Source organism: Sinocyclocheilus grahami, unplaced genomic scaffold (genome assembly GCF_001515645.1).
Source record: "Sinocyclocheilus grahami isolate Dianchi unplaced genomic scaffold, SAMN03320097.WGS_v1.1 scaffold508.1, whole genome shotgun sequence".
NCBI lineage: Eukaryota > Metazoa > Chordata > Actinopteri > Cypriniformes > Cyprinidae > Sinocyclocheilus > Sinocyclocheilus grahami.
Window position 1 is genome coordinate 802,688 of NW_015505687.1, and position 25,022 is coordinate 827,709.

At 37.1% G+C, this 25,022-nt stretch overlaps 2 protein-coding genes across 6 annotated transcripts; both read left to right on the forward strand.

Moving 5' to 3' along the window:
- Window positions 1–1,624: 1,624 nt before the first annotated feature.
- Window positions 1,625–12,885, forward strand: syt13 (synaptotagmin XIII). 2 transcript variants are annotated; one of them, XM_016237192.1, is made up of 6 exons: window positions 1,625–2,054; window positions 4,538–4,739; window positions 5,722–5,859; window positions 7,318–7,634; window positions 10,627–10,753; window positions 11,391–12,885. In XM_016237192.1, exons 1-6 carry the CDS (start codon window positions 1,881–1,883, stop codon window positions 11,693–11,695), a joined length of 1,263 nt encoding a protein of 420 aa, XP_016092678.1. In that variant the 5' UTR covers window positions 1,625–1,880; the 3' UTR covers window positions 11,696–12,885. The 2 variants fall into 2 exon arrangements, with proteins under 2 accessions (XP_016092678.1, XP_016092679.1); XM_016237193.1 differs by having other exon boundaries at window positions 10,630–10,753.
- A 7,709-nt stretch (window positions 12,886–20,594) lies between these two features.
- LOC107554628 (zinc finger protein 408) lies at window positions 20,595–24,968 on the forward strand. 4 transcript variants are annotated; one of them, XM_016237194.1, is made up of 5 exons: window positions 20,595–20,715; window positions 21,527–21,738; window positions 22,201–22,265; window positions 22,365–22,615; window positions 22,705–24,968. In XM_016237194.1, exons 1-5 carry the CDS (start codon window positions 20,691–20,693, stop codon window positions 24,519–24,521), a joined length of 2,370 nt encoding a protein of 789 aa, XP_016092680.1. In that variant the 5' UTR covers window positions 20,595–20,690; the 3' UTR covers window positions 24,522–24,968. The 4 variants fall into 4 exon arrangements, with proteins under 4 accessions (XP_016092680.1, XP_016092681.1, XP_016092682.1 ...); XM_016237195.1 differs by having other exon boundaries at window positions 21,536–21,738; XM_016237196.1 differs by lacking the exons at window positions 20,595–20,715; window positions 21,527–21,738 and adding an exon at window positions 21,982–22,070.
- Window positions 24,969–25,022: the final 54 nt, after the last annotated feature.

Sequence of the window (25,022 nt, forward strand, 5' to 3'; positions counted from 1 at the left end):
ATATATATATATATATATATATATATATATATATATATATATATATATATATATCTTTTTTAAAGAAATACAATCCTGCCAAATGCAAATTATGAGATCAACCGAACAATAAATACACATTTATGTAAACTTTTTGTGTAATGGCTTTTATGCGGCATACATGCAATACAAAATTTGGCCCTATAGCTAAACACTAAATAAAAAGACTAATACAAAAACATTTAATTGATTAATTAATAAGTCTTCTTTATATAGGACTAAATCAAATATTCCAACAAAACTAATAATCTGTAGCCTATATTTAATTACACATAATCCTATGGAAAAAAGTAACTTTAATCTAGAGCAAAACATAATGAAAGTAATAAACTGCGGAAAATTTCTTAACAGCTCAGACTGATTCTTAAGTCATTCCCCAAAAAGGAGCCGGCTCATGGGAATCGGACTACACTACTTCGCTGTATTTTCAGTAGCTTTGTTGCTAATGTGTGAAACATTGCCAGCGAGTTGTTCAACTAGGCTACAAGCGTTAACGGAACCGAACGTACAATAGAAATAATTCATTTTTAACGGAACCGCTATGAACCCACAGAATGCATACAGTCGTAGAATGAGATGTAGGCCTAAGCCTATGGCCTTTAAATAATAGCAAGGGTTGTGGCTATTATATGAAGACAACTTTGGCCTTTATTCAGGTAATTTAGGCTGAAATGAGGTGTTTATCTTTTATATCACCTCAAGATCCATCACAGATCCATGTTCTCTCAGGCGTTCTCAAGGTCAAAGCGATCATGTCTTTGAATCACAGACAGATCCATCTTTTTAAAGGAATGAATTCCAAACCTTAAAAATATAAATAAAATAAAAAATCCTAATCTCACTTTTATAGGCTACCTATAGGCATCTGTTCAAATCTGTTCCTGTGAAAGCATCAGTGAAAAGTCGTATTGTGTTAGCCTATTATTAAGTCACACAATTTGTAGAAGTGTAAAACAAATCAATGTGTCAGTAAAAATGTGAGATTCTTTTATTTTTTTTATTTTATATATATATATATTTATTATATGTATTTATATAGATTTTTTTTTACAATATGCACTATTGCACACTAGATAGTGACCAAAAAAGCAGCACAAGCTTGGTGGCACCAAACAAAATCACAAAAAATATAGGCCTATTATAAATGTAAATAATCATTATTAGTATTATCACATTTATAAAACCCAACCCTGCCTTTAATGTTGTTTAACGTTTTAGCTCAAACAGTAGTACATGGTGTTAGCAATGGCAAGGTCATGGATTCTCAGCAAATGCATGAACTGATAAATTGCAATGTAAAATGGATAGAAGTGTCTGCCATGCGTAAATAAAATAATGACACTCCTACGCTTCATACCTCATTATTTTAAGAATCTTTACTGTGAGTGTATATATGAAGCTCTGCTACAACACACCCAGTGTGTGAAGGTGAGTTCATGCAGCTCTGACGTAAAGGCTGACATACAGCCACTTTGGTGATGAAGGGGGTGGGCTGCAGTGACCGACTTCTCCTTATTCAGGAGGAGTTGCCAGCCATCCGAGCCCCTCCCCTTTAATTACCTCCCTTTTGTCTATGTCTGTCTCTCTTTCCTTCTCTCTCTCCATTTTGCTCTGTCTGCCAGGCTAAGTTGGTTTCAGACAGTGCATCACACACACACACACACACACATACACGTGCCACTCTATGTCTCTAGTAGCTCTCCACTCATCTCCTCTCTCTTCCTCTTTCTCCTCACTCACCATGGATTCACATCACTAAAGAGTGGATTATTCCTCCTGTTTTTCCTCTTCACTCCTCTGCACTTCATTCGGTGTGTTTGGGTGTCTGTTTCAAGGTGGGAATGCTTGTGTCTGCGACAGCGCTGTTGGGGGCTACGCTGGGTACCGTGTCTGGAGTGTTGACACTGTGTGGTCTCTCGTTGCTGTGCAAGAGCTGTAAGAAGGGGAAATTTGAAAGAGGGGATGAGACTGACCCCGAGAAAGCCAAACCCAGTATCCTGCATACTCTGACACAGGTAAGACCAATACTCACTCACACACAGCCATGGACCAGCAACCAGATTTGATTTTAACAGAAGAGCTTATAAAAGAACAGATAAGAGATATGAGAACAAAGGCTGGGATATGCCACGAGTGAAATGTTCTGACCTGAGTGGAAGGATGGAAGTGGCATTTACATAACACACTGAGGCAGAAACAATGATGCTGTACTAAAAAGGATTTCTTTGCATATATCTGAAAAGTCTTTAGTGGATGACTGTGTCATTATGGAATAATCTACATGCATGCTCATAATGTAACATTATGGTATAAATGTACTAAAAATTGTGTTATGCTCTACGATTATATAGTAAATACACTATAAATCAAATGTAATGGCTGCTGTAGCTGTCTATATGTCACCTTATTTCATATTTTTGCTGTTACTAGTGCCTGGTGTATAGGGGCAGATTAAGCCAACACATTCTCATGACAATTTGTATATATTTTATATTTTGGCAAACTGGTGGCTAATTTGTATCAGTTTGTATGGTCTCATATGTTTTCATATGATTTGCTCACTCCCCAGTGACGGTTATGTTTGGGGTGGGCCTTCATGCTTACTTTTTTCCAAAAAATTGTATGTTTATCATACGAATTCAATTTATTCATTGTTCACTTAAAAACACAGACACGCTCTTGTACACATATACTCTCACACTGGTGTTGTTCAGCATCTGCTGAGCTTTCCCTGAAACAGTCCTGAAACTTGAGTCCTGAAACTGCACACACACACACACACAAAATTGTTCTTCTCTCATGACTATTATCATGTCTTTCAAATGACTTGTATTGTTTATCTTGAGCTAATGATATTTCCCATCCCCTGCCTGTAATCCTCACTGATGACATCCTCATTTTATAGTTTTTTAAAGCTGTTTTTCTTGTGGGGGCCATTGGCTGGTGCTCACAATGTACAAAATTTCAAATTGTATCCTTTTGGGGACATTTGGTCATGATGTTGGCAAAAACTGACCCCTCCCCAGTCCCCACACACTCCCTTTTATAGTCTTTGTATATTTATATGCAGTCATGAATAATCACTTACAGACCATAATATGTGTGTGCTGAAGCAAAAGTAAGTAAAAGTAAAAAATGTCTTAATTAAAAGTGACACTAGATCTATAGGGACATTTATCCATTCTTCTAGGGCCCTGTGAAATTTTGTTATTTTTTCCCCCAATTGCTTCCCCCGTTTCAATGCATATAGTTTCAAAGCATCTTTACAAAAAATGAATGCTGAAAACACCACGAGCGTCACGCGTGCTTATGTGTAGTACACGAAACTGTGCTATTCGTTCACACAGAGACACGCAGAACATACAGACATGTTAAAATAGTAGTCTTTGTGGTTTAATATTCACAGACACTTATATTACAATGTGATTATGTGCATGACCTTATTTTGCCAAAATCTGTGACATTCTGTGTTACACAGAAAATTAAAGGGGTCCTATTATGCTCTTTTACAAAGTCTTGATTTTGTTTTGGGGGTCCTTAAAATTTTTATGACTGGAATCTGCTAAATCTACAATGCTACAATCATTCTCTCCATTTATGAAAGTGATGGTGCTGATTGTGAAAGTATTGATTTCCCTCTTAAATCTTTCAGCCTCTTTTGATATGCCCAATTAAAACGTAATCTGAGGCAGCAAAAACTGATTATTCATTTGCTGATTTTGTCTAAAAAACACCACAATGAAGACAGAGCTGAGTGTTATCTAGAGGATTATGTGATTGTATGTGCATGTGTATCAGTATATATATTTAGACACAAGGTCAGTCTCATCTCATATCTGTCTCACTGCACCAGTATTTATTATTAATGAAGAGGAGGTTGGAGGAAGATGAGAGGTGTATAAGAATATCCTCTCTCGCTCCTTTCTCTGTGCACTCTATTTCAGCATGATAACTGCCCACCTGGGGGAAATGGAGTGTTCTGGTATTGATTTTTTCATTCATGCTTTCCTGGGGGGGTTTTTTCAGACTCTAAACATCAAAACTTCAATGAGACATTAAATTCAGTCATCAGAAAGCCCCTTAGTGAAATGCCCCTGTCTCATGTCAAGGTGTTTAAAATCAGTGCTGAGTATGTAATGTAAGCTTTGAATTGGAAAGAATGAATGGAATTGATTCCGAGCTTTAGTTCCTCTAAGAATGGAAATGTTTAATTCATACTGAGACAATATTACTTTTTAAATTTTTTTTGGTTGATTAGGATTAGTGTAATTTTTTTAAAATATACTCTTTGGTTAAGATCAAGTATTACTGGAATGGTATACTTGGCATAATCAATGTTTTCTGAATATACCATCATAAATTTTAAGAAATTTCTGCGCAGGTTGAATACCTAATGGTTTGAGTGGAGGAACCTACTACTTTTGTTTTACCTATCTATAACCAATCATATTATTTCATCATTTTTATTTTCTCTTTCTTATTTATGTACATGTTTTAGTTCAGTGTGCAGAAGTGCACAGAACCCATCCAGCCTCAAGCATCTATGAAGTTTCCTAAAATCTACCGCCCCAAACCTTGTGTCACTTCTCAAGAGGTAAACTACAAAGAACATGAAGCTGCCAATGACACGTCTGCTGCCGAGCTCGACACCTGTAACCAGGCAACCGATCGTGAGGAGGTCTTCTCTCTCCAGCGGCAAGGTAAGGATATGACAGCTAAAATCTAATGGAACTCAATGGGGGAGGCTGTGTGTGTGTGTGTGTGGCCGGCTTCCCTATGCTTTCCAGACCACTTCAGCCATTGGGAGAGAGCAGCTAATTTCAGCCAGTCTGAATTCAGAAAAATCTGAGGTTGACTTTATTTATGGGGCTGAAAATATCTAATTTATGAACTATTAGTCATCTCACCCCTTAAGAGATTTCGGCCATTAAACGCCATTAACATGTTAGACACCAGTGGCATTTGCTGTTGTTGTTCAAATCTGTGCAGATGTGGCCCAGAGGCAATTGGCAATCTCTCATATTAAAGCAGTGAAACCTGCTACTATAATCATGCCTGGTGGTTGACATATATTGATCTGACTCATAGCTCACAGCTTCTATCATGTCAAGTAAAGGTTACATACAATATAATAGTTCATGATCAAGACCTTCCTTTCTGAGCAAGATTTGAGGTTTATCCACCCACTAACAGATGCGGAGAAAGAAAGTGCTACCTTTCTTGAAGAATTTAACAGCACATGTTCTATTGTTCTCAATGTCATGCTGTGTAAGCTGACAGTCAAACCAACAGCGAGTGATTGTTTACATAGGAACATTTTGGATGCATTATTGTTGCTCACATTGTCCGTTTTTTGATGTTGCATGTCTTCGAGCAGCATTCATCAATTAATGAATCCTGAATGAATCAATGTCATTGATCGAATCGGTTATGTAAATGATTCCATGACTCACTTTAAAAAGACAGTAACTTGTTGCCAACTACTGGCTAATCAATGTAACCTGCAGAAAGAGTCACTGAGCAATGAAACAGTGAAAAGTCCCAGGAGGACCAGAACTAACTATAGCCTGTAACGTTTCTGTTTTTCTGGTTCTAGGGAATACAAAGGATTTTAATGAGAAAGTTTGTTCCTAAAATTTACTCAGAGCTGAATCTCTCTTATATTTATTTTCTTCATATTAGCTTCTGCAGATGAAACGCCCTGCACATCTGAGCAAACTGGTGCCATGACGACAAGTAACTCCATCCTGTATCCTAAACTACACTTCTCCATCAGCCTGCACAAAGAAAATGGAGAGCTACACATCAGCATTGTAGAGGGTAATAAACATTCATCTACTCTGATGTTTCTAGAAAGAGAGTGTGGCACCTGAGAATTGCAGGTGAATCTCAGACTATATTGTGTAGCATCCTTTTGGTGATAATTTACCAGCAGGTGTTTCAAAGGATACATACCATCTGGATTCCTGTGGAAATGCTGTCATGTTATAAGAAGGCTAATTAGCAACACTTCACTCAGACACTGTCTGCCATCATAAATTCAGTTTCATCTTTTCAACTTCAGAAAGGTGATTACAGACATAAACACAGGAATACACAACATAACTTTAAAATTCTGAAGAAACATTCGCCATTCACCGTGTTACAAGTCAGAAAGCATTTCCAATCAAGTGTATACATCCAAAAGATTTTGAAAAAAAAATGCTTTAAAAATACAAATCTTTTTTAAGTTAATTTTTAAGTTAAACTTCAAAATAAAGTTTTGTTACTAATAAAACTAGTAAGCACATAATAAAGTTACTAAAAATTTAACTAAAACATGAAAATACAAAACTAATTCAAAATATTAATAAACACTATTCCATTGTATGCATAATACTAAAATAACACAAATTTAAATAGTTATTTACTGATAATTTGGCTGCTGCAGCCAAAACATTGATTCTGTAAGTTTTGTAAACATAACAACTGAATCAGATTCGAAATATAAAACATTTTTGATATCCTTTGGATAATGGATAAAATCATAGTCTTAAGCTAAAAAATTGGAGTCTGTGCTCACTGCTCATCATACACCGCACTCTGCAAACTCTGTCAACTCCGACTGCCCAAAATCTGCAGACTGGCTCTGACTTTAGACAACTGTACTGCAAAATGGGGGGAAATATCTGTGCTAAGGCCTTACAAGCACATCAACTCAGATGACAGACAAACAATTCTGCACTCAGCTCCAATTAAGCTCTTGGAGCATTTTTCAGTATGTGCACAGGTCATCTGTAGGTCACACAGCATGAGCAAATATCTGTAAAAAGCAGGCTTTTATGGCTCAGCCAGGTGTGTTGTGTTTGCGGGATAGAGGTGTCACTGTACAGTGGTTTTGCTCTGCTTTCAAGGCTGGAACGGAGGGTGGTTTTGATATTCAAAACTCTCTGTGATTAAACCAATATTTGAGAGAAATGAAAACCTCTTTCAGGCATCTTAAAGCCTCTTAATCACAGAATTACCATTTCAATAGTAGCAGCCGTGATTGATACGCATCATTATCGGTAATGAGAGTAAATCTGCTTTGAACTCAAAACCTCTATTCTGCACATCCCAACAGGAAAAGCGGAGAGGATCAGTCATGCCGGCTGAGATGTAGAAAGGAATGAAAAGTGAGGATTCAAACAAAAGAGAATGTGCCGCTTGGTGCCTCTGCGGCTTGGAGCAGCTTCATGTGGCCCAATTTGTCATCCTGCTCCTTGTTATAATATGACTCATATTCTCTTTTTTCCACAGCGGAGAATATATCAGTGGAGGCCGGATGTGAGGGATATATATCAGGGTGTGTAAGCGTCTCTGAAGAGCAGAAGCACGCTCACACAGCCGTCCACAAGTTAGCAGCACATGTGCAGTGGGGAGAGGAGCTGGGGTTCGCTCTCCCCATGGAGGGCACAGAAGACACAGACAGTCTAGATGGTGAGGTGGCCCTCTCACTTCACTGCTGTGATCGATTCTCCCATAATTCCACTCTGGGCACGATGCGCTTTAAGTTGGCTGATATCAGTATGATGTTGGATGCTGATTGCTGGGTTGACTTACAGCCACCTAAACAGGTGAGGAACATTGCTTAAAATTAATTTGCACATTTAGCACTATTAAATTCAGCTGAGGGATACAGTTAATACCAACTTTGTCAGCTGGTCCTTACTTCATCAGTGTGATATTTGATGATCCTCATCATTATAAAATATTTAACTCTTAATAGTGCGCAAAGTTTTCACCCTACAGAATACAAATATGCAAAAATGTTATGATTTATTGGTATTTAAAGATTTATAAACTGTTACAAAATAGATAGACACCACTCACCACCACAAATGAACAATGACCCAAATATCAGAATAGAGTGTTCCAGTAAGTCATGTAATAAATAGGAATTTAACTTAGTGGATAATAAAACCACACACTGTGTGGGCAATGCCTATGAATATACTGGTAGATGCAGGGAAAGATATCAATGGACCGTTCAAGGGAAATTCATACAGTTTGAACTGATTTATATTTATTGGACTTTAAACAGTGTTCATCCTGACTGAGACCCTGTGTGTCAAGTTACAGTATTCATAGATTATCCAAACAAGTGGATACCCATAGACCTGTTCCTAAATAAAAAGTAAAAACATTATTTGTTATTTTTCTTTATTCGTTCAAGATGTAATAATTGTGATATCATAAACATTTTGTTTATGTTGTTGTGTTTATACGGAAATGATCCATGTACTGTAGTAGATACAGTATATGCAGTCAGCAGGCGTTTTATTTTTTTGGGGGCATCTCTATGTGGTCCTCTTCGGTATGGCAACTTGGCTTCTCTAAAATGTAAAAAAGCTCTTTGGTGTTGCACTGTACACATACTATAAAATTCAGATTTTTCTCTTTCATATGTGCTTATATGGGCTCCTTATATCATTTGGTTCTTTGGTGTAACTTTTGGAGTTTCTAAGGGTCCTTTTTTGGAAAGTCATCTAAATTTATCTTGAAAAAAGCTTGCAGAAAATACAGATTTTTGAGAATCACCCTTCAATCTTTTGGTTTACTTTGCTGGATATAGCAAATGATGACAAAATAAACATTTGAAACAAGCGAAATGGTCTATGCTTAATTTCATGAAGTGTGTGATTAATTGCGATTCATCAGAGGAAAAGGATGTGATTAATCAGATAAAAAATGTTAATCGATTGACAGCCCTACTGACAATTAAGACTTGTTCTGTTTACCTTAATTTTTGTATATCTGTTTGCACCATACTGTTTTTGTTCTTTTTTGGACCACGCTTTTTGATCGAGTTTATGTTGTATAAGAAAACTAAACAAAGTAAAAAAAAATTTAAAAAAAGTAAAAACATTAAAACACAGGTCTGAATAAAATGAAATGAAATTAAAACATATACCTGAATAAAAAGTGAAAACATATTAAAACATTCTAAGCTCTAAAACATATGAAGTACAGCAGTAGGTGATATTCTTCTGACACACTTTTCACAATAAGAGGTTATTGTGGTCGCAAACTTGGTGCGAGGTGAATATTTTAGCATAGGATGCTGTGTTTATGTGTTTCTCAGTCTCCACAAGTGCAAAGTGCACATATTGACAGTTTAGAAATACCTCAGACATTTCTTTTGGACATCCACATATGTGCAGGTCATTGCTCATAAGAGGTAGGAGAATAGATCTGAGACTTTGTTTTAAGATACTGTACTCCCTTCTCATCTTGCTTGCTTCAAATCAATCTCTTGGGTCCCAAACCATACACACACGCACACACACATGCAGTCCACCCCCACTGTTGTGTGATCTGTTGATGATGTCATAGACCTCTAGAGCAGAAGATCTTTATCTGCGTCATCACACCTCCCAGAGGAGATCCGGTTCTAACAGACACACACACACAAATACATGCCAGGAATTAGAGAGAGAGAGTACAGCAGTAGGTGTAATGAGAGAGAGAGAGAGAGAGAGAGAGAGAGAGAGAGAGAGAGAGAGAGGGGGGAAGTAATGCCTGATCAGGCCTAGAGGTATTTGGTGTGTGTGTGTGTTTTGAATGTACTATATGTATCGGTCCAGGCTTGTGATGAAAAGTATGACACAAGTTGAACTGGGTTGTATAAGCATCATTAAAAATGTATTATTTGTTCATATAGAACAAAATGTTCACAAACTCTTATCCTTTTGAGTGCTCTTATTTTTCCACATGATTCATGTTTGATTATTCAGGATAGGGATTTGGCTTATGAATGGAAGACCTTGGACTCTTTTATTTTCTACCTTCTAATTCCATTCTTGCAGCTAAGTATCTTTGATGAATGTGGGAATGAGACGGAAACTGATGTACTGAGTATATGGGCAGATATATCTGATTTTAGTTCATATCCAGACTTTATCTGTTTTAATATTATTATGCTAATTTGACTCAATGACAAGAATGTTAATCAAAATAATGATTGCATTACCCTAAAGCTTTCTTTATTGTTCATTTGAACAATATTTATCAGTAATATTTGACATTGAGTTCATTGTCACTGCACTGGAGTATCAAACACAACAGTCTGATAAATCCAATCTAGTCAGAGCTAATTCAAAAGCACCAGATTATATTTCAGAAAATTTGTGAAAGAAAATGTCATGTTTTGCTCATGCAGCTGATTATGTGGGGCAGACTAATGTCAGGGGGAGATTAGTATAAGGTCATGATGCTAATGAAATCCCATCATTCAGAGTGTTTAATGTGAGGACTGTGCTGACAAATTGACAATTTCAAATCAGCAGCTTTTACCCTGAGGGAGGAGCTGGCCATATTCAGTCTGCCTCACAAATGACCAGAACATTTGCATGAAATGATTCTTTATGCAAGCCCCAAGTTCATTAACCCTGCAAAGAGATCTTTACGAATATGCAAATTCAAAAATCCATATTTATGTGAACACAGAATTAAGTAAAATATCCTGACACAAAAATGTTTTTTTTTTCAAGTCAATGCTTTTAATAAAAAACTTTGACACAAGAAGTATATCAAGACTTTAACGCAAAGGTTCTCTGTCTTTTTCAGCAGGAAGTGGCATCATCATCTGGAGAGCTACTATTGTCACTCAGTTATCTGCCAGCGGCCAATAGACTTGGGGTGGTGGTAATGAAGGCAAGAGGACTTCAGTCAGACAAACTGAAAAATAACATAGGTATTTACCCCCAAAATATGACCATAACGACACTTAAATTAACGTGAACATTAAAAATAATCCCAAATAAACTATTAGTTACATAATCATCTGTATAATCTCTATTCTAAGATGGAAGTGAACTAAAGATTCAGCAGCTGAATGCAATGTGAGGTTAAATTAACACACGAACCAGTCAAAAGTCAAAACAGGGAATAATACTTTTTTTTTTTAAAAGAAGTCTCTTATGCTCACCCAGGCTGCATTTATTTGATCAAAAATACAATAAAAACTGTAACTAGTACCATTGAAGACTGGAGTAATGGCTATTAAAAATGTAGCCATCACAGGAACAAATTATATTTTAATATATATTCGAATATAAAGCAGCTCTTTTAAACTGAAATAATATTTCACAATGCTACTGTAAATGTAGCCAGGGTGAACGTAAGAGACATCTTTCAAAAACATTCACATATATTTTTATTATTCCAAACTTTTGACCGGTCGTGTATATGTACACACAATAAATATATCCATCCATCCACTCATTTTCCAAACTGCTGGTTCTAAATAAAGAAATACAGTGCATTCAATATTAATGTAAATGTTTTAGGTGTAATAAAGAGAACACTGTACCCTGTATGTTTTCTGATAGATCTATCGGTAAAGCTGACCTTGAAACACCAAAATGCCAAGCTGAAGAAGAAGCAGACGCGGCGAGTGAAGCACAAGATGAATCCGGTCTGGAACGAGATGATGATGTTGGAGCTGCCCAGTGAGTTACTGGCTAAATCCAGCGTTGAATTGGAGGTACTGAACCTGGCCAGTCCCGGGACCCTGCTCCCCCTGGGCCACTGCATGCTGGGGCTCCACACCCCTGGGACTGGCCTGCAGCACTGGAAACAGATGCTAGATAATCCACGCAAACAAATTGCAATGTGGCATCCTCTATACACCTAAGAATATGGGTTAATATTCTGCAAAACATCACCTATACGCAATGTGTGGTTGGATTTTTATGACAGTACTCTATTGCTGTGTAAAAACATAATATTTAACTAGATATAATGAGTGAACCCAGTTGTTATAATTTCTTAATATGAAACTATTTTCTCTGCAGTACTAATATTGTTACACAGTAGTTTAGAGTGTTTAGAGTATTTTAATGTAAGCAGTGCTGCATTTACCTTTGTTGTTGTTAATGTGTCTTCAAATTACTCATTGCTATTTTAAACTGGTCCGGCTTGAAGCCATCCTCATCTCCTAACACTTGTCAGATATAAAATATGACTGAACAGCCCACTCAGTCAATGCCATAGTGACTGATGGGAGAGAGAAGCAAACGGCTTATATCTGATATACTGCAGAGTGTAAAGCCTGGCTGGATCAGATCAGGAGAAAGGTTAAACTACTGTATTTAACCAGGTTTGGCAGAACAGATGTCCCTCATAACTCATCATAAATAAAAAATCACAACAAATATTAGGTTAAAAAAACTCTTTGTCAGATGAAGCCCTTATGTAATCCACAGGCAGTGTTTTTCTGAAAGCATCAGAATACAGAAGTCAGTCTACTCAGAACACTTAGAAAAACATTAGAATATAATTCATTTTTAAGTTTAATAGCAAACAGTGTGGTTTTCCTGCTATGAAGGCTCATGGATCCTCTTAGTCACACTGTCACAGCTGAAAAGATGGAGCCCTGCTCACTAACTGTAGATTGTGGATAGTACCTTTACAGCAGTAACACACTAAATACATATACAGGGTCTCAATAGGGCAGCTTTACTGTTCTCAAGATGCATGTATACAGAAAAAAATGTAAATGTACCACTGTCTTTTAATTAAAAAAATGTAAATATACTGTATATAAACAGCAGGATATGTATACTATATACCATATGTGTATTAGCAGGATGAAGTATCTCACCAGGTACTGCCAGGCTCCAGGAAAGTTACTAGGGGAAATTACTTTACCATCATTATACTCTTGAATGTAATAGAGTATGATACTCTCTACCATTATTGTACTTTTAAACATTTTAGATGAAAAAATTAAACTCATAGCTGGAATGAAAATTGCTCAGTTTGGAGACCTATGAAAGCCTGTTTAAAAAAAATAGTAATAATTAAAAAAGGTAATTGCGAATTTTATTTCGCAGTTCGGACTTAGTTTCTGAATTGTGAATAAAAACTATAAACTAAAAAAAGAGATATAAACTCAAAATTCTGAGAAAACAGTTGTGAGACATTAACTTTTATTTGCGATTCCAAGTTTACATTTCACAATTATGAGTTTTTATTAAATCTCTCTGATATAAACTTGCAATTTGAAGTTAACATCAGTTCTGATCTTTTTTCTTGCAATTCTGTTATAAACTTGTAAGAATTGTAGGAAAATAATTTATTTATTAAACAAATTTATTCTGTGGCGAAAGCAGGCTTCACTCTTCAAGCTACAGTTCTATAGCTCAATGTTGTAAAATGCTGAAATTTTGTCTCATTAAAGAAGTTTGTCCCATGTAAAAGTATGGAATTTTTAACTTAAAAGTATGGACTTTAACCTAAGTTAGTATATGCTTCCTTCTTTCCAATTCCAAGTCAAATTGTAGCCAAAAATGTATTTGTGTTTCACCATGAGTGCATATTCTAGAGGTGACATGACAAATGCCACTAAAATCAAATATTGTGCATCTGTCTTGGAAGAAATGCATATTTTGTGCTATAATCAACAAAGTAGTCATTCAACCAAATGGCAAATCAAATCAATCAGCTGTAAGTGAATATTCAGCTAAGTCACACAAGATATTTGCTGAAGTATTTGTGGTGTATTTTAGTGTTAATCTGTTTTGTGTGACCCGATTACAATAAAATCTCCAGTTAGATCATAAATTATTCATCAGACATTATTTTCATTATTTTGACTTTAATATAATTAAATTAAAGGCATTGTTCAAAATTCTGTGCAATGTTTTAATTACTGATAATTCAGTTAATTATTTGATCACAAAAAGAAATGTTTATGTCAGATATGTTTAACTATTTGGATAAATTTAAGCTTTAAATATATTTGTAGAGGTTCCTTGGGTAGCAATTAAAAGCAGTGAAATCCCCCATCTTATGTGTAAATACATTAGATAACAATTTTTAATCTCTATTTGTCCTTTACTTATGTTCAAATATTTACGGTGCAATGGTTATTGAATTTACATCATTGCTGCGCTTGATACTTTTCCAGAGAAGGATGACCAATGGAATGTTAATCACTGCAATCTGATCCATCTATATGACTGACTGCATAACACTTTCGATTTCATACTGACAGAAATGTATTTTTAATCCACAGATATGCTTGAAACAAATAGCCATGTGTTGGTGTGAAATAAATATTCCTTTTCTCAAAATGTGTCATTACTCACATGTGTTTGCTTAATGTCAGAGATTTGAAGGATCTAGTTATAGAATTGGTCAGACTTGATAAATGACACGCAGATGAGCAATATAAGGAAGTGACAGATATCCAGACCAACAGCACTTCCCAAAATCAGCAGCAAATGAACACACACTGAGAAATATATCAGAGAAAGATATAGAGCAAGAATGGAAAACAAAATGGATCACAGCATATTAAAGTAATCTTTCTTTTGCCTTGTATTTCTCCCTCTAATCTTACATATAAATAGTGTCTTGTTGCATAACAGGTGACATGAATGTGTTCTGTGTGGTTATTGGTGGGCATGACAGAGCACAGTACCTGGTCTTATTATAGTCTGTATAATCAGAATGGACGAGTCCACTGTCTGTCTGCTCGGCAGCCTTGAAAATGGCACAGGATACCAGCGGTAACTGCAATGCATCACTGATGAGCTTCTTTCATAATCCCACTGATAAAAAAACAAAAAAACCTCCCACCTGCTTGATATATTGTCCTGCCAGAGCTAAACATTATTTTGCTGGCTCGCTCTTCCCAGAGCTGTGTGTGTGTGAATTAATGAGAGAACACACTACAAGTCACATGACAAATGTCTTTTGTCTGTTTCTGTCCTTAATTAAGACTGAGTGAAAAATTATGGCTTATCACTGACAACAGGCTTATTGATCAGGGTTGAGTTCTTCAGTTTAAATGAACTCACAAGTGAATTCACATAAATATATTTCTGATCATGTGAAACAGTGGTGAGAATGATCTGTGGAAATAATTTTCATTACTCTTTCCTAGTTATACACAACACACATACACATAAAGTTCATTCAAATGTATGAAGAATAAAACATCATTCATTTAAATGTACTGAGAGAGAGAGAGAGAGAGAGAGAGAGAGAGAGAGAGAGAGCTCATTAAAGCTCTCATTATGGTTTTCTGTGTGAAAACTACAAAATTACAGCTCATTACTTCCTTTCCCCAGCATGGACAGCATTAAAAACACTGTCCTTATTCACACTGACCACAACACTGCTTTGAACAAAACAGTCTTCTTCCCGAAGAAACAACACATTAAATATAGATGGAGGGATAAGCTGCCCTAGAAAATGTTTCCTTCTGATGCTGAGCTGAGTGAAATTTTGCTGTCAGACAAAAGCAGGGAGAGAAAAAGACACCGCATGGAGCATGAACCTGTAATGCTTTGTATCAACTTTTCTGTCTCTTTCTCTCCTCTTTGTGGCCTGTATAATATTGCTGAATTTCTGTGGTATCAGCAGGTACAAACAGAAACAGAGGTAAAGGAGCAGAACATCTTGAACACACACAAACACTTAAGTCACTACCATGTACAGTGAGATCTAAAAGTCCTCTATGAAAATCTGGGATTCAAAAATCTAATTTAAACTTTGAATTAATAAGAAATGTCGTAGGATTTAGCAAAATTGTAATGAAATGTTATGTTATAAAATTAACAATAATATTTAGGATTTTACAACAGTTAGTTCTGGTCCTCGAATTTGAGTTCAGCATTTGAGTGCTGATATACCAGCACTGGGACTTCTCACTGTGTCCATCACTCCGCTTGTCTGTATCTGTGTGTTCCTGACAGACTGTCAGTCTATCCATTAGTGGTGGGAATTTTTTCAGCGACACTTTCTGCAGGTTACATTACGTTACGTCAGGAAGTGGTGACAATCTTTATGAGTGAGTTATTGAAACATTCATTCAACCGATTCATTCAAAACCAATAAGTGTGCCAATGCATAGTATTTTGTAATCAATAATCAATATCTAACCTGAGGAAAAATCTTTAATGTAATTTGTTTAGACCTAGAGCTATATTTAATTTTTGAAAGGAGTAAAAATGAAGCTGTGAGAGCTAGAAGTACAGTGCGTTCAATGGAAAAAAAAATATCATATATACTTGTTTAAAAAGACGGGTTTATGATGTGCTTTGTTAACAGATTACACTAACATTATAGGCTACTTTAAAGCCTTGCTCTGAAAACTTTTTCAAAATCACCTCCCCCTCTGCTTTTTTCACAAATCGCACTTTATACAGTATATATATATATATAGAGAGAGAGAGAGAGAGAGAGACATAAACTACATATACTGCTTTTTTCAAAATCACCTCCCCCTCTGCTTTTTTCACAAATCGCACTTTATACAGTATATATATAGAGAGAGAGAGAGAGACATAAACTACATATACTGCATAAAACAGTTTTGATATAGGATCTTTATACAGCGCGTCACGTGTCATTGTAAAGACTGTAGTCTATCCCTCACAGCCTGTTTTTTTATCTGTGTTAAATTCAGTATGCCGTCTAATTTAACTAAGGTCTTTAATATTTCATCTGCAACAATGTTTTATAAAGATACAAATACCACAAAGGTAAAACCTATTAACTATTAAATGCATCATTATGCAAAAAACATGAGAAGAGTTCTCAGTATGAGAGACTCATGACTCCAGTCCATCAATTAACAAAGACCTAGAGCTATATTTAATTTTTGAAAGGAGTAAAAATGAAGCTGTGAGAGCTAGAAGTACAGTGCGTTCAATGGAAAAAAAAATATCATATATACTTGTTTAAAAAGACGGGTTTATGATGTGCTTTGTTAACAGATTACACTAACATTATAGGCTACTTTAAAGCCTTGCTCTGAAAATTTTTTCAAAATCACCTCCCCCTCTGCTTTTTTCACAAATCGCACTTTATACAGTATATATATAGAGAGAGAGAGAGAGACATAAACTACATATACTGCATAAAACAGTTTTGATATAGGATCTTTATACAGCGCGTCACGTGTCATTGTAAAGACTGTAGTCTATCCCTCACAGCCTGTTTTTTTTATCTGTGTTAAATTCAGTATGCCGTCTAATTTAACTAAGGTCTTTAATATTTCATCTGCAACAATGTTTTATAAAGATACAAATACCACAAAGGTAAAACCTATTAACTATTAAATGCATCATTATGCAAAAAACATGAGAAGAGTTCTCAGTATGAGAGACTCATGACTCCAGTCCATCAATTAACAAATCCACCATTAAGGCATTTTAACTTTAACCCGTCGATTCAGGCCAAAGTACCTTTATCAATAATATTGCTTTCTCTAGTGAAATGTAGTCTTGTCTAAATCAGGAGAGAAATATGTTATAAATAACAAAATAGTTATAAACAAATATGTGACCCTGGACCACAAAACCAGTCATTAAGGTCAATTTGTGAAACTGAAATGTATACATCATCTGAAAGCTGAATATATAAGCTTTGCATTGATGTGTGGTTTGTTAGGATAGGACAATATTGGGCCGAGATACAACTATTTGGAAATCTGGAATCTGAGGGTGCAAAAAAATCTAAATATTGAGAAACTCGCCTTTAAAATTTTCCAAATGAAGACCTTAGCCATGCATATTACTAATGATAATACATTTTTTAAATATCTACGAATTTAAAAATTTACAAAATATCTTCATAGAACATGATCTTTACTTAATATCCTAATGATTTTTGGCATAGAAGAAAAATCGATCATTTTGACCCATAAAATTTATTTTTGGCTATTGCTACAAATATACCCCAGAGACTTAAGACTGGTTTTGTGCTCCAGGGTCACATGTCAGTGGATTTTGATGTGAGAGGACAACAGGGTATGACTTTTTTATGACTTTAAGTGTTATGGATTATGGACTGATATTTCGGCCAGACGTTAAGCCTTAATGGTGGATTTGTTTTTACAAACATGCAGCTTTTTGCTCCACAAGATGTTAATTGATTAAGTGGAGCCATGTGTATTACTTGTGGATTATTGTGATGTTCTTATCAGCTGTTTGGACTCTCATTCTGGCAACACCCATTCACTGCAGAGGATCCATTGGTGAGCAAGTGATGTAATGTTAAATTTCTTCAAATGTTTCGATGAAGAAACATCTACATCTTGGATGGCCTGAGGGTGAGAACATTTTGATTTTGGGCTGAACTATTCCTTTAATAACGTGTCCTTCACGCAAGCATGCATGGACACAATCTTGATTCACAACACTATTGCAGCTCCATTCAGATGATAATGAACTCTGATTAACAAAATCAGGTCCTTTGCACACCCTTTTTCTCCTTCTTAAATGTACAGAAAGATGTGATGTTATATGAGAATGTGTTCTCTGTTCATTCAAGCCACCATAAAACCCGTGAACGAAGGTTGCTACATGTTTTACAAATCACAGCTTGAAGCGACCGGGTCGTGTGTGCGTGTGTTGTGTTGCATCCAGTCTGCCCTCTGAGCCTCTCCTGGGTTAGACTGATCCATGTTGCCACGGTGACGTGAGAAGGCTGAGTGATCGAGATCCTTTCTGCATTCATCAAGAGGACTGGCTGCTAATTTAGAAAGGAAGGACTGCTGAACAACATCAAGGTTTAGAAACATCAGTTCAGAGTCAGACCATCTCCTCATCCTCAACAATCGATTCAAAACTAACAGACACAAATTGTGCAAGTCATTAACAGTAACAATTCAACAACCAATTTTACCAGAGTAGAGAGATCAATAACTGGGACAAGAAGACAGGGATAAGAGGATAACATGATATGGGGAAAGTAACAGAGCTAATGAAGAGGGAAAGAAACATTGATCTTCAAGAAAACAAACTGATAGAACTTCAATGCAGAGGCAAATAAGCGATTAGAGAAAAAGCTGCTTAACACATTCACTGTGACTGGATGTGTCTTCTGACACTATAAGCTGCTCTACTTTGATGGATATCATGGTAAAAAAAAAAAACATTATATGTACTGTATGTACTGTATGTATGTACTGCATGTATTAGTACTGTCAAATCGATTAATCACGATTAATCGCATCCAAAATAATCACATTTGTGTTTACATAATATATGTGGTTGTACTGTGTATATTTATATGTATGTATACATGTGTATGTACACACACACACACACACACACACACACACACATAAATATATATAAGTATGTTTAGAAATTACAAATAGCTTTGGGCATTGGACTGAACTGCACTTACAGTATATCAAGAGATCTAATACAGGTTTTTCTTTCTGTCAAAAACTTTGACAAAAACTTTTATTTCTGCACATCAGACAAAAGACGAACTCTCAAATCCATTTCCATTGTACGTGCCATATAAGTGCCACTGCTAGCTACTAGCTGCTGTGATTGGAGCCAGCCATTACAGCAGTCATGGTCCCTGGTGCATATTGGACACCTAGCTAACCTTTACGAATCAAACTGCGACATCTGTTTCAGCTAGCATAACAAAAGGAAAATTTTGCCCTTGGCACAAACTTGTTCAGGCATATTAGACTACTGTAACATATATTTCTGCAATATATATTTCTTGCTTTAGCCTACTCTTCTGCTCAGGTCATCTATTTACAGAATTACATAACAAACAAGGACAGCTCACATAATCTCAAGGTCTATTACTGTCAGTTCACTTTCTTGAAATCTTTAAAATGCATATAGCACATGTTTGAAACTTTTGATACGAAAGTAGCAAATAGCGAAATAATCTGAAATTGCCTCTTTGACGTAGCAGTATTCTAAACTAACACTGTAACCTCAGCTAGACTGCTTTTTTTCATTTTTAAAATGAAAAAGACTTCATATACGTATGTATGTATTTATTTATTATTTTAAAGGCTGCTCTAATGGCATTGCAAAAAGATATAGTTTAGATTCTGATAGGCTCTAGTGGCATGGAAAAGTTATTGTGCTGGTATATTGTGCATTTCTAAGGAAATGAATGTTATGCCAGTTAGAACTTGTAGAATTTAAAACATGTAGAATGATAAAGCAGGAGATCTAAGTAATCTGCTATGTTTTGCATTTGTACTGACACTGTGGGCAAATTATGAATAGCCAGCATGAAACCATTTAAAGTACAAACACTACATCAGAATGTCTTACTTATACTGTACTTATACACACCTAGTCTTTTTGTGAAAACGTCCAAAGGCTTTGTCTGTGCCTTGCGCCCTCGCTGTGTTGCGTTCCTCTGTGTAAAGCAGAGATGTGTCTCTAGCGCCACCTTGTGCTAGAAAGTTTGTCTGCATTTCGATTGTTTCTAACGTCTCTTTAAATTCTAAAAGATTAAGACATTAAGTTTAACTTAAAATTAAAGATTAAACCGTAGCTCAGCAAAACCTCCTTAATGATCTGAAATAAGGGTGGTTCTCCTAGTTCAGCGGTTAAAATACATAAACGACAAGCCAGGGACATCTATATACCTCTATATACGACACTTTGTCAGCATCTGCTAAAATCCTTTATAATATATTCATGAACATTTCTTTTAACATACATTCCGAACAAAAAATGACTTTCAGCTTTATTTGGTGAGGGTGAGAGCAGCGGTAGCTGTTTCTACAGGGAACCGTTTCTCTGTAACAGTCAGCTGCCTGACTTCCGGCCGATGCACCGTTGGCTGGAGAACGATAATTTTCCCGGAGTTTTGGCTGGATAAACAAGACCGTCGAGTGGCCAATGCGCAGAGGAAATATAGCCCTGAGTTGGTGGAAAATGTTTATTCTCATGCTTATGTTTTCAGATTCAATCAGTTACCTACTAGACGAACGCTGTTTTTTTTGGCACAATCTGTATCTATGAAGAAGCTTTATAGATATACAACAAAAACAATATTTGCTGGTGATCTATAGGACATTGCGCGTTACTCCATAATGTTTTATGTCACTTATGAAAGACGGAATGCATTGGACAATAATATTGAACTTCGGATATATTTGTCATCAGCTAGCGCTGCTCTCCCATAATACTTTCTAGTTTACAAACTGCACATTGCTTTATAAACTTACAAACAGAATTATCACATAAAGGGGTACCAAGGTCTCGAATTTACCACATTGTTATAAAACATTATGCATTTACAATTTAGGAACTGCATTAAATTGTATTTCAACTAGCATTCATTTGTATTGGACCATTAATTTGTATTGTATCTAACCGTGACATTCACAGTACAAAAATGACCAGTAGTTAGTACCATTGTGGTTATTAATGTATAAAACCATAATAAATTAATATAGACTTTCCTTCAAACAGTAAAAAAGAGAACTCTTTTTGATTAATCTGAAAAAAGCTAAAGAAAAGAAATGTAATAGAGGGAAAAATAGTTTAATGAAACATTAACAGCCAAATAAACATTTATTTAGAATTAGTAGTGTTTGTTTTGTAAGTGCTGTCCATCTATCCTTACATTTAATTTAATGATGTCTCATTTTTATCACTTAATTCTCTGAGCGACAGACAAAGTGAAAGTGTGAAAGTACCACCTTGTCTAATTGTCATGTGTTTTTATCTAGTGGCTACAGGCATTGGAAGGGATAAAGACTCCTGGAACATGAGAGACTCCATTCACAGTGTGCTGAGATCAATACCACGAGGGCTGACCCTGGGTCCTTCTCTGGCCGAAGATGGGCAGCTGGGTCTGTGGTGTGTTGGGCGCGTGCTAGAGAAAGGCACTCTGCTAGGTCTGGAGGAATCTGACAGAATAATCAGGAAGGAAAAGGCTGAGGTATGCATACCAGTGTGTTTCAAATTTCATTCTGCACCATACAGCTGAAACAAAGGTTTGTTTGTTTAGTACAGGGGTCACCAAACTCAGTCCTGGAGGGCCAGTGTACTCCAGAGTTTTGCTCCAACCCTAATCAAACACACCTGAACCAGCTAATCAAGGTTTTACTAGGTATACTTCCAGACAGGTGTGTTGAGGCAAGTTGGAGCTAAACTCTGCAGAACACCGGCCCTCCAGGACCGAGTTTGGTGACCCCTGGTTTAGTACCACTACAGCAAATGTGCTTCTAGACAATAGCAGCCTTTACATTTACTTCTCACCTGATATTGCAAGTACTGTATGTCATTACTACATTCAATTGGCTCCACAAGAGCAGTTTTAGCATTACATAAGTTGTTGCTGTTTATAACTGTTTGACTAAGTAATAGCCCCAAGTAAGAAGCAAATGTTCTTATTATCCAGGGGTTGCAACATGCATGCCATAATGTGTTCAAATGGGAAATCTCAGATGAAATCTACTGGATGAGGTAAGTTTAACCAAAATACATTTATTATTATATTTAGTGCAATTACTAAGTTGCATATCAAGACATCACAGAATCAGACTTGTTTAATTGCCTCCACAGGTTTGCCTGCAGCACTCAAAATGAGGAAGAGAGCAATGTCAGTGTGCTCGAGGTGGATGAAAAATTAGGCCTCAAGGTCTGTCGGGACATTCAGCCAGGAACAGAACTGCTCCTCTGGAAAGATCAACAAAAAGGCCCTCTTGAAAAAGAAGTACTGCAAGTAAAAGCCTGTGAAATTAGTAGTACACCAAATAGAGAACAAGATGATGCTTTAGAGGCCATCGCTTTAGATCACCTCTCAGGCTGTGCAGGTGAGTTTATACATAATATTTGCGCTATGTAAGAGGTCCATGATATAATGTTTTTCTTATGAAATGTGGAAACTTTTGTATTCTAAAAGATCCTGTTCAAAGTGTCACACAAGAGGATACAAAACCTCCGATCAAGGAGAAAAATCTTGTGCAGGAGTCTAGAGCCTGTGATTCCAGTGTCCTGGAGCAGAATGGGGTGGATGAGGCACATGGGGAGAGTGAAGCTGAGCAGAGCGAGGAGCGTCCTGCTAGAGAAGAGATTCCGAGCATTAGTATGAGTACATCACAAGCCCAGAGTTCATCAGAACATCTGAAGCCAGAAAGAAGCCTGAGAGCCAGCTCTCGTCTTGCCGCTAAACCTCGAAAAGTGCACTCGTCAACCATGCATATCTACAAACGACAAGAATCAAAAAACAGGTCAGACTTAAGCAGCAAGAAGAAGCTCTCAGAAAACAAAGACAACACAATGCAGACGTTGTATACTAATGAGGATTCCAGCGCAGAGCAAACTGAGCAGGATTTTCCTCACTTTATTATCCGAGAGAGGAAGTACAAATGCGACGAGTGTGACAAGAGCTTCTTTCAGCTGTGCCATCTGAAGAAACACAAATTCACACATCAGAATCAGAAGCCTTACACGTGCACAGAGTGTGGTAAAACATACAGTTCGCAGGAGAGCTTCCAAGCCCACCTGCTGATGCATCGCGGTCAGAGGCCTTTTCAATGCCAGCACTGTGACAAAAGCTACGGCTTGAAACGGGACCTCAAGGAGCACCAGGTTCTTCACTCAGGTGAGAAACCGTTTGTCTGTGACATCTGTGGAAAAGCTTTCGCTCGCCGGCCCTCGCTACGTGTCCACAGGGAAGTCCATCGCACAAAAGAGCCGGACTACCAGGCTCCCAAAGTCAAGTGTCCAGAGTGCAATAAAGAACTGGCCAATTCTGGTTCTTTGAGGAACCACATGCGTCTACACACCGGAGAACGGCCGTACGTCTGCCAGCACTGCGACAAGAGCTTTCGCCAACGTGGCAATCTGCTGGGACACATGCGCATCCACACGGGAGAGAAACCCTACCAGTGCGACCATTGCGAGCTGCGCTTTTCCCAAGTGCCTGAACTGCGCCGGCATCTGATTTCACACACGGGTGAGGTGTATTTGTGTCCTGTGTGTGGTAAGGCTCTTCGGGACCCTCACACACTGCGGGCCCATGAACGGCTGCATACGGGAGACAGGCCCTATAGATGCGAACAATGTGGGAAAGGGTACACGATGGCAACCAAGCTAAGGCGCCACATGAAGTCTCACCTGGGGGAGAAGCCACATGTTTGCCAGGTGTGCGGAGCCAAATACACAATGATGCAGAGTCTGCAGCGGCATCTGCAGTCGCACCAACATCACTCAGACTCTGGTCATGCATTACCGACGCGAGGTCGACCCAAAAGTTCAGGCCAGAAAGCAGAAGGTGAGCAGGACAGGACAGACTGCAGTAATTTGGTGGACGGACAGGCTGTGGCGTACGTTCAAGCCTCGGAGGATTTCACTATGGTGTCTCGCCCAGAAGGTGCCATTTTGGACTCTGGATCGTACCAATGTGGCACAATTGTTTTGGAAAAAGGAGCAGAAAAGGGGCTTGAACGCATTGAGATCAGTGAGGATATCATTGAGATTATTGTCTCAGATGAAAATACCAAGTGTATAGTAGTGCAAGAACAGCCTTCTAAGTATATAGAGCTTCAGGAACAAGAAGCTGATGCTCAATGCCTAGTTGTGCAGGAAGCACGTGATGCCAGCAGTGGCTGTATTTTAGTTCCAGATCATGTTGCTAATAATTGTTTGGTCATTTTACAAGGTCAGGATGGTCTAGGTTCAGTGGCAGAGACTGTAGAAATAGAGACAGGGCTGTGACATTGAAGTGTTTCCATTTCCCATGTAGTCTCTTCATATTATGTCTCACACCGAAGGACAAACAACCTTTGTGAAATAAATGTATAAGCTCTGTTGAATTTAAGTCTAGCTGTTCTTTGATTTTTAGGAGGGTTTGTGGCACGTATCAGTAAATATTGACTCCTGTGCGCAGTGGACCTTGTTTCATCACTGTTTATACAGACATTGTACAAGTACATCAGCAAAACACTGACACAAATACAAGAAGAAGTTCATGATATATCTGTTGTATTGAAGTTGAAAATGATCACGTCACTTATTAACAGTTCAATTTAAATGCTATGTTTGTACTTTTTACATAAAGTACATACCGATTACTGATAAGTGAAAGGATAAGCAGAGCACTAACAGAGCTCTTCAGCTACATATAATTTCATGATGAAAGCTATTTCTGATGACATGTAACAAAAATGCATCTACATTTAAATAATAAAATATATTTAAACAAAAAAGCACTGTGTG